At 44.5% G+C, this 13,623-nt stretch overlaps 1 protein-coding gene across 3 annotated transcripts in view; it reads right to left on the bottom strand.

Annotated features, from left to right (window-relative positions):
* Nucleotides 1-296: 296 nt before the first annotated feature.
* Nucleotides 297-13,623, bottom strand: part of A2ML1 (alpha-2-macroglobulin like 1) — a 59,082-nt gene continuing 45,755 nt past the window's right edge. For all 3 annotated transcript variants that reach the window (XM_079959137.1, XM_079959136.1, XM_079959138.1), the window contains 9 exons: nucleotides 11,722-11,884; nucleotides 9,628-9,842; nucleotides 8,276-8,491; nucleotides 6,478-6,605; nucleotides 5,433-5,523; nucleotides 2,809-2,877; nucleotides 1,861-1,963; nucleotides 972-1,013; nucleotides 297-466 (listed from right to left, as the gene is read on the bottom strand). In XM_079959137.1, the coding sequence (XP_079815263.1) occupies nucleotides 973-1,013; nucleotides 1,861-1,963; nucleotides 2,809-2,877; nucleotides 5,433-5,523; nucleotides 6,478-6,605; nucleotides 8,276-8,491; nucleotides 9,628-9,842; nucleotides 11,722-11,884 (1,026 nt within the window). In that variant the 3' untranslated portion in view covers nucleotides 297-466; nucleotide 972. The remainder of the gene's footprint in view (nucleotides 467-971; nucleotides 1,014-1,860; nucleotides 1,964-2,808; nucleotides 2,878-5,432; nucleotides 5,524-6,477; nucleotides 6,606-8,275; nucleotides 8,492-9,627; nucleotides 9,843-11,721; nucleotides 11,885-13,623) is intronic.

The raw sequence follows: 13,623 nt of genomic DNA, 5'->3' as shown, positions 1-13,623 counted from the left end.
TGATTATGACACTGCATGTACGTGTGCCTTGAATGATACGGAATAGATTCCAAGTGAACTTTATACATGCTAAGAAGGACAGGTAAACATGGAGGGAGAGCGATCTGTGGGTCAGTGACTGGCCAGACTACCTACAGTACATTGAGATTGGCATCAGCTATTGAACAGTCAGGGTTCAATAGCTGGCAAGGCTACTAGAAATTAAGAGATGAGGCAATTGCAATCTATAAGGTTTTATATAAACCTGTGGAGGGAATAGTCAACCAAAGGTATCTGATAGAAGAAAGCACCACAGAAGCAATTCAAGTTTCTGTTTATTTTCCGAACTAGAGTTCCATTGCATGGTTCATGTTGTAAAAGACAGAGCCACTTTCCCCCCAAACAGTTCCCAGCTCCTTAAGTTTGGCTCATCTGAATTCCTTTTCTTTCCCATCCTGTGCTTGTTGCACCATAGGAATTTCTCCATCTAAACCAAGAAGAAGAAAAAGAAGTGTAAGCTCTCTTCAATATGGAATCCAGAGTGGAGATGCAGGAATGGATCCTTTTAGGGCACATAGAAATCACATTTCTTCTCCTGGAATAGGGAGGGGGACATAATAAATCCGGATAGGTTTTCCCTTCTGCCTATTAGTCTGAAGGAAAAGGCCTTATATATCTGTGAAATCTGCATCCACTATATGAAAAGCAAATTAGCCTAGGATAAATAAAGCAGTTCATTGTTAGCATCACAGAGCATTTTAGACATAGGGCTTGTCCATACCTCCACTTGCCCCACCGATTACCCTCAGGGAAACCTGATCTTTAGAGGCGAGTCAGAACGAACAGCAATGGGGTTTTCTGCAGATTGCTGTTTGTTCCGATTTAGCACTAAAGAGTGGGTTTTCCAGGGGGAAATGGAGGAAAGGCAAAACCGTTATATGCACAGAGGCCTAAAGCATAGATGTCTGACTTCAGGCCTATGCATGACTCACCTCAGTAGCAGGGGTCTTCATATTCCACTGTGGACTGTTCATCTGAAAGAAATTAAAGCAGATCATTAAACTCAGCACTGGCCACAATCATGATATCCTCACTTCCTGATGCCTCTTTTCATTCTTCCATAGAACCACAGAATTGTAGAGTTGGAAGAGATTCTGGGGGTCATATAGTCTAACCCTCTGCAATGCAGAAAGGCAACATAAAGCAACTAGTTGTAGAGACCCATGATAATTCTTGGTGGGACACTTGCCATTTTACAGCCCATTCACTTAGGTCCTTTCGGAGCTCTTCACAATCCGTTTTTGTTTTAATGACCCTCAACAATTTAGTACCACCAGCAAACTTGGCCATCTCACTGCTCCCTTCTAACTCTAGATCGTTCATGAACAAGTTAAGAACCACAGGCCCCAATACCGAACCTTGGGGGACTCACATCCCTCCAGCAGGAGAACTGTCTATTTTTCCCTACACTCTGCTTCTTGCTACTTTAGCCACTTCCTGACGCATATTTTTGTTTGAAGATCAGCAGTTTCACATTTGAGTTCTTTGAGAACTCTTGGATGGAGACCACCCAGACCGAAGAATTTGCCGGTTGCTATTGCATCTATTAGGCCTAGAACTTTGTTGGCTTCCCATCAACCATATGATTCCAAACTGGAACTTAGACTTCACAATGTGTGGCCTCCCTAAGCTGAAGGCACCTATGATGGCCCACAAATTTTTGCTGACTGACTGAGACTGTAAATACAGGGTGATTACAGAACGCCTGAAGGCCACAGATGGTGGGCTTTATTTGGCTGGACAGGTCACAAGCTGCACAGACTTGTGAGAAACACAATGAATTAAAAATGTTACTATTTTTCAACATGAGGAAGAACCTACCTGGCTGATAATAGTCATAGACTTTGACAGCTGCTGACTTCAGGTCCTTCACTGGAATGTCTTGGCTCATGGCCAAGGTATACGTTTGCCTCTCCTTTCCTAGCTGAGAGAAAGACTTTGGATGTAAAGAGAAGCTGAGGACAAGGTGGGGTTGAGGTCAACACTAAATGGTTAGGCCATCCTGCAATCACCTCCATTGGAGGTGAAACCGCAGAAACAAATATGCTGGCTGCTTAGATAGGATAGTTTCTGGATGAGAACAGAGTAACAGAAAATCCATGGCTCTAGTTTCAGAGTACATCTGTTTGAATTGTTGTTGTTGTTGTAGTAGTATATTTATTTATTTATAACCAGCCTTTTTCTTCGACGGAGACTCAAGGTGGCTTACAGATAAAAACAAGATTCACTAAAAACATCATAAAAAACAATTAAACATTAATAGAATAAAAACAGATTTTATATATAATAGACTGCTCCTACAGGCTGTCCGTGACAGAGCACAGGGCCAAAAGCCACACTTTTTTTTTTTGGTTCCGAGCAGTGCTGTGGGTCAGCTGGCTCTCACCAGAGCGTGGGAGCAAAAAACAGATGGAAAAGTTACCTTGACCTGCATTTTGCTGCTCTTCTTCCTCCTTCCATTGTGACAATTTAATGAATTATTAATTAGATCAATAATTAAATTGACAATTTAAACAACTCTCCTTATTAACAGGCCTGGATTGTTCTCATAAGAATGCTGCAAGCAGAAGAGGAAATTCGAGAAAGTGCTGTTTACTTGGCAAGCTGGACCTGTTGAAATGCCCTTTTCTGTTACCGTTGGTCTTCTTTTTTGCCTGGCGAGGCGACTTGTGAAGGGGCCACTACAATGCAGCAGTGCCACTGGCCCAGTTGTCGAATGATGTGTGTGCTTGCCTGTTACAAAGCTGTGTTTCTTTTCCCCGTACTGACCTGGTCCAGGTAGATTGTGAGATGCTCCTCCCCAATCTCGACTCTTTTCACAAGGGGCTGTTGCTTAAGCTGGGGATACAGAATGAAAGAATTAAGGCTTCCTTTCCAACATGCCACCAGTTTTGTCACCAAAGAGAGGTTTCGTAGGTCTTTCGTTGCTTGCATTGTTTGAGGAATAACTGGCAAATCTTTGAAAGAAGAGGATCAGGAATTATGTCCCTTGCAAAATCATATATTTTGATATCCCTCTGCAAGCAATCTGTGCAGACCATGGGTAAGAGGGATCGCTCTCTCTCTCAGCAGCCCACTAAGTAGAGGAACACATGAGTATGTGTGCGTGAGAGAGAGAGGGAGAGGATGGTGGGTAGTGGAAAGAAAGTGAGAGGAAATGTTCTCGAAACAGGAGTGAGCAAGGAGGTAGCAATGCTTGATAACAAATCGTTCAAGGGGGTAGGTACTTTGTCAAAAGCTTTTTGAAACAATATTCATAGGATCACCTCTATCTATATACTTACTGACAATCTCAAATAAAGATTAGCGAGACAGAACTTAGCCTTGTAGAAGCCATATCTGAACTTTGTGAAATGTTCTCCGATTCCATTAAAGAAGCTGTACTGAACTGTCCTCCTTTGGCAAAAGAGAGCAGAAGGTCCCTGACAGGTGTGAGGTTGGCAAAAAGATCGTGGAGCCTGTTATTGCTGCATAGCACTAGGTTCTTGTAAACTGCTTTCAGGAGCTGGGAGTCAGGAGCAGGTCAACAATAAAACACCGTGTCAGCCAAGTTAATTCTTTATTCAAAGGAACCAAAACAGCTCAGGCCTAGTGGTCACAGAACTCTTCCCAGTAGGTCTTGCCCCAATGGGGCAGTTGCGAGGACTGAAGATCCCCACCTTTCCACTGTTTTCTAAGACTTCTCACCTGGGTCCTTCCCCGGCAACCTGTAGAAGCCATGCTTGTTCTTCTTGAGCAAGACTTGTTCTTCTATATACTTCTATATATTGTTAAGTATTTTCATGAGTTTTCCCAGGAAAAAAACCCTTAAACTAATGGGCTTCTGGTTTCCAGGATGCCCTCTGGATCCCTTTTTTAAAATTGGTGTTAAACTTGCCTAATAATAATAATAATAATAATAATAATAATAATAAATTTATTATTTATACCAAGAAGGCCCTCTGCCTGGTTCCCTATAACCTCACTTCTCACATTGAAGGAATTCCAGAAGGCCCTCGGAGTCAGAAAAAGAGAGAAAATGGAAAGCCCCACCCAGCCTATTGTTGGCTTCAGTCCTATCTGCAATAAGTTGTCCCCATTGTCCACCCTTCCTCCTGTTCAATACATTATTTGGAACTTGCTATGTTCATCGAGAAGAACTTTGTCTTTCTAAACTGATTTCTGTCAGGTAGGGGAGGAAAGAGACAGTGGGATGGAAGGATCTCTCAGTTTTGGTTCTCTCTGTTCCTCATTTTTCCAATCTTAAATTCAGTTCTCACATTTTGCAGCAATTTGCAGTTTTAAAAAAATAATTTAAAAATCCTCATGAAAATTCACCAGCATTTTGGTACGAATTTCTCCTAATAAACACATTTTACACTCAGTTTTGACTCATGTACACATTTTTGCAAGCAGCTTTCCCTGATACTGAAAATAACATACAAAAACGCATTGTAACATCTTCATTTTTAGGCACACTTTCCTGTACAATGTGCAGTTTGTAAACTTTGGCTGGATGGAGAACTGCATCGCAAAATTCAGATGTGCAAATTTTGAAGAGCAGCTGATAAAGGAGTTCCTAAGAAGGATAGAGTTTGCAGCTGCAACGGTGTCAATAGAAGACATAACTCATGTACTCCTTGAATGACCTTTTTATAATGACCTTAGAAACAATTACATCCACCCATTGTTAAGATCACAGGATGTCTCCTGCAAAGACCTGTTTTTTGTTGTCTGATTTAGAGAAGAATATATATTTTGCAACACCCAATTTTCATGCCAAGGCTTTACAAATTCATGTAATAAAATTTAAAGGGGAAATCATTTATCCTGTAAAGGTCAGGGAGTAGAAATGTAAACCACTATTGCATTCTTGTTATTATTATTTTTATATCTGTAATGGCTGCTCACTAAACACAATAAATCAAACTGAACTGAAGAATAGCTGCCTTCTGGTCCACATATTTTTTTGGGAAAGTGGATATTTAATAGGATTTTATTTTGAATGTGTACTGAATCAAATTTCTCCTCCATCCCCAGACAAGAGGTACTTAAAAAGGTAAAGGGACCCCTGACCATTAGGTCCAGTCGTTACCGACTCTGGGGTTGCGGCGCTCATCTCACTTTATTGGCCGAGGGAGCTGGTGTACAGCTTCTGGGTCATGTGGCCAGCATGACTAAGCCGCTTATGGCGAACCAGAGCAGCGCCCGAAAACGCCGTTTACCTTCCTGCTGGAGCGATACCTATTTACCTACTTGCACTTTTAGGTGCTTTTGAATTGCTAGGTTGGCAGGAGCAGGGACTGAGCAACGGGAGCTCACCACATTGCAGGGATTCGAACCACCGACCTTCTGATCTGCAAGTCCTAGGCTCTGTGGTGTAACCCACAGCGCCACCGGCAAAATTGACTTACATCGTGGTTAGTTCCCTGGACAGGATGGAATCCAGACAACATCTTCACCTCTATCATGGCCATGTTGGAGGTGCCACGGCTGCCCACATAACTGTCAAGAGAAGAGGAAGAGTTGCACATAAGCCATTTCAAGTCCCAACCACCAGCTTCCCCATGGCGCTGTTTACTCCTAGGGCACTTCTAGGCTATCACTATTTTCAGGTGGGATTCAGTCCCTGGAACATGAGGGAGAACACTGTTGATATGTGTGCAGCATCTACTCTTGGGTTTTCTTCTTTTAATAGACTTGCAGCAGAGTTTCCTTTTTTAATTGAGCATCTTTATTATTTACAAAAATCGACACTGGTTGAATACAAATAACACAATCATTTCCTCTTCCAGCCATCTGGCCAGAGACCTAATGCCGACTCACGCTCATTTACACACGGACACTTTTACACTGACCCTTATTGATCACATGCCCTTAATAAAGGCACCTGTTGCTGGGTAGATTTTTCGGTTGCCTAGCAACCTGTTCAAGACCAATCCTTCGAGTCTTTTTAGAATAGTCCAACAAACGCTTCCCTTGACGCAGTGTCATCTATCCTTCCCGCAAGCAAATTAGAACGGGTGCTCATTAAATAGCCTAATCCATCTGCAAAGAAATCAGGCTGAATGTTCAATAAGCAGGTCCTTCTAGAAGTGCCCTTACTCAAGAGTCTCTCTCTCTAGCAATCTGCAGAAAAACCAGTTGACATTTCTTACAATTCAGTGGTATTATTATTATTTTAAAAATTATACCGCTCTTCACCCGTAGATCTCAGGGTGGTTCACAACATAAAATTGCAATAAGATAAGAGTGAAAGATAATGAAAATAACAAAACAAACCAATAATCCCCCTCCCACAAGACATTTAAAAGGCCCAAGGCCTGGTCTGATTACAGCCCAACCAAGATTTCTAGGTAAACAGTGCTCAATTTGAAGTGGAACCGATCATTACCAGCTGAACAAGTCTACATTCAGGGATAGGCATACATGAATTTTGGCAAGCTCGCTGCCTCTCACCTTGCACTGATGTGAAGGGTCAGGAAGCGAGGGGCTGCCTCTTGTTCACATCCTTTCCCTACTGCTTTCACATCCAGGGTGAAGGTATCTTCATTCTTCGAGGGAGGGATATTGTATCGCAAGACTGCCTGATATGGGACAGGCACCAAAAACACAACAGTTGTAGAGTTGCATAACGATAACATACAGTCTGACTGGGGCTCTCAAAAGCTCACACCTTTTAGGAACGTTTTAGGGTCCTTGTATCTACCAGTCACTCATTTCCACCCCTCAGCCCATTAGGATAAATGCTTTTCGGATACCGTGAAATCCTTTATGATCTCAGGCAAGGGTATCTCTCAGTTCCCTGCATCTTTGCAAAAGCTTTCTAATCAATGTGCGCCCATGTTTGAAATGTTATTCTGTTTTTACCTACTTTTACCTACCTCTGTTATTACTATGTTTGCAGTTTTGAGTATACTGCATTAGGCACACATAGAAATAAGAAAATTCCTTCCAGTAGCACCTTAGAGACCAACTAAGTTTGCTATTGGTGTGAGCTTTTGTGTGCATGCACACTTCTTCAGAAACAGAAGTCACCAGACCCTTATATATAGTGAGAGGGTGGGAAGGGTGGGGAGGGGTATTACTCAGAAGGGTGGTGGGAATGGGTGATTGGCTGATAGGTGTGGTAAACCTTTCGGTGGAAGAAGACTGGAAAAAGTTTAAAGACTATTTACGGAAATACTGTAAAATTAATGAATGTTAGAAAAATGTTGGAATGAAGTTATATGGCTTTAGTAGAAATGTTATAAGGAATTAAGGATAAATAGATTAATAGACGCATGATTAGGGATGCAGGTGGCGCTGTGGGTTAAAGCCTCAGCGCCTAGGACTTGCCGATCGAAAGGTCGGCGGTTCCAATCCCTGCGCCTGCCAACCTAGCAGTTTGAAAGCACCTCCGGGTGCATGTAGATAAATAGGGACCGCTTACCAGCGGGAAGGTAAACGGCGTTTCCGTGTGCGGCTCTGGCTCGCCAGAGCAGCGATGTCACGCTGGCCACGTGACCCGGAAGTGTCTCCGGACAGCGCTGGCCCCTGGCCTCTTAAGTGAGATGGGCGCACAACCCCAGAGTCTGTCAAGACTGGCCCGTACGGGCAGGGGTACCTTTACCTTTACCTTTAGATTAATAGAGTATTAAAGGGAAAATAAGGTTAGAATGTGTTAAGATAATTATAGGATTAAAAATAGAGGAAGATGGAAAGGAATTGCTGAAAAAATTAATGGAAGTGGAATACAAAAAGGGAGGTGTGAGGAGGTCGCGGAAATAAGGGAATGAAAGAAAAGATATTGAAATTATTTGTGTGTTTCAAATTGTGTTTGTTTTGTTTTGTTAGTTTAATGTTAGTGTTTTGTTAGTGTAATGTATAGTTTTTTTCTTTTTTGTATTGTATTGTATTGTATTGTATTGTATTGTATTGTATTGTATTGTATTGTATTGTATGGTTTTTATTTTTTGTAGTGTTTAAATTGTTGGAAAAGGTAATAAATATTATTTCCAAAAAAAAAAGATAGGTGTGGTAAACCTGTTGACGACTGTTAACGACTGCAATTGGTCTTACAGGAAAAAGCAAGGGGTGAGATGGCTAAAAATAGCTTTATCATGCATAATGAGATAAGAATCCAATGTCTCTATTCAGACCAGGTTTCTCCATGGTTTTAAGTTTGGTAATAAGTTGCAATTCAGCAACTTCTCTTTCCAGTCTATTTCTGGAAGATCAGTTGCTGCCTTGCCTTCCTTGAAGAACCATCACTCACCTGGACATACCCACAGCCTTTGCCAGAGGCTTGCATGGCGTACTCCCCAGGTATGTCTGGGAGGGTAGCCTGCTGCAGAACCAACCGATTGGTGTCGTCCACGTGGAATGACTGCTGGAAGGTCTTGTCAGATTTCACCGTTATCAATAGGTCTTCAGATCTAGTGTATGTGACTGCTCCATATTTGGCGAGGGCTTGGAGTGCAACCACTGTGTCCTGGGAATGGAGAACAGTTGCAGAGTAGTAATAAAAATAATTTATTTATACCCTGCTCAGCTGGCTGGGTTTCCAACAAAATATTAAAAATACATTAAAACATCAGTTATTAAAAACATCAATCATTCAGATGTCTTCTAAAAGTCAGGTAGTTGTTTATTTCCTTGACATCTGATGGGAAGACGTTCCACAGGGCAGGCGCCACTACCAAGAAGGCCCTCTGCCTGGTTCCCTGTAACCTCACTTCTTGCAGTGAGGGAACCGCCAGAAGGCCCTCAGCGCTAGACCTCAGTGTCCTGGTTGAACTATGAGGGTGGAGACGCTCCTTCAGGTATACTGGGCCGAGGCTGTTTAGGGCTTTAAAGGTCAGCACCAACACTCTGAATTGTGCTCAGAAACGTAGTGGGAGCCAATGTAGGTATTTCAGGACTGCTGTTATGTGGTCTTGGCAGCCACTCCCAGTCACCAGTCTATCTGCCGCATTCTGGATTAATTGTAGTTTCTGGGTCACCTTCAAAGGTAGCCCCATGTAGAGCCTATTGCAGTAGTTCAAGTGGGAGATAACCAGAGCATGCACCACTCTGGTGAGACAGTCCGCAGGCAGGTAGGGTCTCAGTGGACTTCACAGGGTCCAGTGCATTGCCTTGCGAGAGCAAGACTGGGTCTACCCACCCAGCTTTATCACCCTGCAGTAGGGCCAGCCTCTCAGGAACACTGGCGTTTTCTTTAAATGTATCCTGCAGAGGGATCATTTCTGCAGTGTATCTGGAAAGAACTCGCTGGGGAAAGGGCTCAGGGGGAAAGAGTTTTGCACCTAGTCCTAATGCCACTGCTTTAACCTGCTGCTCCATTGTGAACTGCCCTGGGATCTTCAGGCAAAGGACGATGTACAAATTTTATAAATAACAATAATTATCTTTCAGTCTAACCTACCTACCTAGCAGGGCTGTTGAAAATGGGATGAACTGCTACCTCCTTGGAGGATAGATGGACTTAAACTGTCATAAGTAAATCACGAGTCTTTTGGAAGAGGGAATTTCAGCAGGTGCGGCTTGTTGTTAAGAGACAGCCAGATGTGGTGGGGAAAGTGATCTTTCAGAATATACAGGCTCCAGCCGTGAGAGAGGAAACATTACCTGAGTTGAGGCAAAGCCTCCGTAGGCATTCTGCTGCTTCGCCAGCCAGGCCACAATGTCTGTGGCCTTCTTGATATCCTCTTTGCTCACGTTTTGGGGTGAAAGCCTAGCCAGAAGCACATATGCTGTCAGCTCCACACTCACAGACTCAGGCTGGGACCAAGGATTCTCGGTGGATGCTGGGGCAGTCCTTGGGCTCCAATAGATCTGCCCTCCTACCAAAGAAAAATGAAACTTGTAAGCATGGAAGAGCCAATCTGAGGTTGGTGAAATGGGTTTTGGGTTAAGGATGAGCTCATGGCCTGTAGTTACTCCTGTGAACATGCACCAACACTGGGAAGATGCACTCAGGAATGGAATTTAAACCCACTCCTCATGCAAGGATTGAGCCAGGGTAAACTGTTAATGTTTCATTTTATTGAAATTTATTTTACTGAATCTTATTGAATATATTAGTTGCTTTATTTTGCACAGGGCAATCCAAAGCAGCTCAAAACCAGCCAGCCAGACCAACCAACACATGATCATCATCAAACCTTTTATTGACATCACATACAAACATCCATAGCAAACCAACTAACTCGCATAGATACATTAAAATCAAGAGGAAAAAGAAATATATTTAAAATATCCCACCCACTTCTAAAAGGCCACAGATAGCTTAAGGCCAAAGACCTGGTTGTAGAGGAAAGCTTTTGCTTGGCACCTAAAGATATGTAGTAAAGGCGTCAGGTAAGCCTTTCAGGGGAGAGCATCCCATAAGTGGAGAGCCAACGAAGACATCACATGAAGGAGGCACACAAAGAAGGGTTAAAGATGATGATCACATGGGGAGAGGTAGTCCTTGAGGTAATGTGGTCTTGAGCCAGGATTGGGTTATATGCTCAAACCGTCTTGCCACGGGCAGCAGCAGAGGAAGCAGCTCATGCGCCTGGGGCAGCACGCCCAGGGGTGAGGCGAGCCACCCATAGGGGTGGGGTGAGGGCGGGGCGCACTGCAGGGCCTCCAGAGTCTGCCTGCCTCCTCCCAATCAGCCGCCCTACAGCTGAGGGGGAGGCAGTGGGCAGACCATTTGGGGCAGCATGGAGCCTGTGCGCGCCCAAGCCACTGCGTCTCTCCCAGGAGAGACACATAGCTCTGGTGAGTGCCGCTTGGCATTTTGTCACCCCCCCCCCCAGTGGTGACACCCAGGGCGACTTGCACCCACTGCACCCTCCTTCCTCCGCCCCTGGCTACGGGGAGCAACTTGGCCGCTGAATTCTGCATCAGCTGAAGTTTCCGAAACGCCTTCAGAGGCAGCTCCCCCTCACCTCAGTGTCCGGGCTGAAAGATGGGGGTGGAGACACTCCTTAAGATATACAGTGGTGCCCCGCAAGACGAATGCCTCGCAAGACGGAAAACTCGCTAGACGAAAGAGTTTTCCGTTTTGGAGGTGCTTCGCAAAACGAATTTCCTATGGGCTTGCTTCGCAAGACGAAAATGTCTTGCGAGTTCCTGCGGGTTTTTTTCCCTCCCCCCCTTTTTCTAAGCCGCTAAGCCGCTTATCCGCTAAGCCGCTAAAAGCCGCTAAAAGCCGCTAAGCCGCTAATAGCGCTAATCCGCTAAGCCGTCAATGGGCTTGCTTCGCAAGATGAAATAACCGCTAGACGAAGAGACTCGCGGAACAGATTCTTTTCATCTTGCGAGGCACCACTGTACTGGGCCAAGGCTATTTAGGAGTTTAAAGGTCAGCACTTTGAATTGTGCTCAGAATTAATAGGCTTATTTAATGTACAGTAAACAAAGTATCCAGCCGGTGAACAGAACACACTTTACTTATTATGTACTTAATATCAAGACAATGATACACGATATGTGATTCACCCACAGCTTTTTTCAGCCGGAACTTGCAAGAACTCAGTTCTCAGGCGTTATAAGAGAACAAGGGAGGTGTTCAGATTGAGTTCTGGCATCTCTTTTTCTATAAAAATAGGACTGGACTCACCCCTACACATACACAATCTGAAATGGTGCATCGTACGAATTGTGTCTTGGATTTCAATCTGAAGACAAACTATTAGACCATGATTGTTGACATCATATTCTCCTCAGTACCTGACTTGATGGCTTGCTGGTCTAGCTTGGTAAGCAACATTTGTCTCATGGCTACATCTCCAGCTAATGTGAAGACATATGCCAACAATCCCTGCACATAAATATCTGTCGTGTCTGAGACAGTCGTTTTGAGATAGTCCAAGCCATTCTTCACCACTGGATCCTGGAAGAGAAAGAAACAAGTAGCAGGGCAAAGTGTTAAGAAGACCTGTCCTTGTAGCAGTGATTGAATATGATTGTGGGCCACTGGAAAGGTAAAACACCAGGCATGTTCACACCAGCTATTTCCTTAAGACAAAGCAGAATCCGCTGCACTGCACCAAACCCCAAGGGCAGTCACTAGTTAGAACTCCACTTCCTGGTCTCATCCATACTTCCGCTTCTCCCAGAACAAAAGTCAATGGGCAGAATTACCAATTGACGCTTGTCATGCAGTAAACAGCATGTTTCCCCAGGGAAAGCAGGAGGACAAACAAAGCACCACTTGGAACCATGCTTTCTAAGCGCAGAACAAGAAGAAGTATGGACAAGCCCTCAGTTGTGATTGCAGACAGCAAAGTGAGTTCTTCATTTAAAGGGAAGGCTTATCGATGCTTTCCTTTCCATTGTGCTTTCCAGTCATGGTCCATTCTTTTGCAACTCTCTCTCCCCTTCCCCCCGCTTCAGAGCTTTCCTTGTGAAAATCCACTCTTTACTGCTGAATCGGAGCAAATGGCAATCTGCTGAAAACCCAAATGGCTGTTTGTTACGCTTCAGCTTTAAAGAGCGGACCTGTGCCCTGGAAAGGTAAGTGTGGACAAGCGTGGGGTGGCACTTCCCTGGGGCAATGTCTGATCATTGCCTTAGCTTTTTATGAGAAAGAGCACGTCCAAATGTCAAGTCTGGAAACTCAATATTCCCATTTTGTTACGTGTATCCAGTCAAAGGAGACTTCAGGGAAGTAACTGCATCCAATGATCTTGAAAGCAGTGCTTTGTTTTGTTTTGTTTTGTTTTTGTCTCGGCTGACAGTCAATTTGCCATGCATTTGAATAGACTGCTTACTCTATGGCAGGCACGTCCAACTGCCAAGAGACTGCGATCTACTCCCAGTATAAAAAAACTGAAAGTGATCTAGCCATTGTAATTGGAGGGAGGAGGAGCATGCGGGGGGGGGGGGTAGCCCCAAGTTGTTGAGCTTTTTTGGGGGAGGGTTGCTCAGAGTACTTAAGCTTCTTTGGGGGGGGGCAGGGTTCATTAGCTTTTAATTTTAGGGAACGATGCAAAAGATTGATCATCAGCCTGACCAGCGCTGCCACTCAGAAGCATCACGCTTACTTGCGCTTCCTACCGAACGCAGCTTCCCGCGCTGCTGCCGTGGCAGCAGAGAGATCTAGCGCCAGGGGCAGGGGGGCGAAAGCATTCCTTTGACAATTTATTTAATCCTGCGGCCGACCAGGAACACCCCCGATCAACCAGGAACACCCCGGGGATCTACCTGTCGATTGCGGTCGACCAGTTGAACATGTCTGCTCTATGGCATCCAAGGAAGCGAAACATTTAGCTCTTAGCCACTGCAAGCAAACTAACACCCTGCTGGTCAGGATTAAAACACAGCAAGGTCGCTCTCCCACCCCCTCCCAGACCCACTGTATTTCAAGTTGCATTTGCACTTCCTGTACACACACCAGAGAGGGGCTGGGGGTGTCTTTTCCTAATGCACACTACCCAGGCTCGTCAACTCCAAAAGAAATGGGAGGGGGGGCTGGCATCATGCACAACATCCTAATGTCATGTTGAGGCATCACACACAACGTCACAATGTCGTCTGTGGCACCCGGACGTTGGATATGGTCCATGATACATGGACTCAGTCTGACCCTTATGTTTCCCTCCCCTTCTGGTTTTGATCTATGGGCTACTT

Source organism: Podarcis cretensis (assembly GCF_951804945.1).
Source record: "Podarcis cretensis genome assembly, chromosome: 17".
NCBI lineage: Eukaryota > Metazoa > Chordata > Lepidosauria > Squamata > Lacertidae > Podarcis > Podarcis cretensis.
The sequence above is the reverse complement of the archived record's forward strand: the minus strand, read 5'-3'. Positions and strand labels throughout refer to the sequence as shown.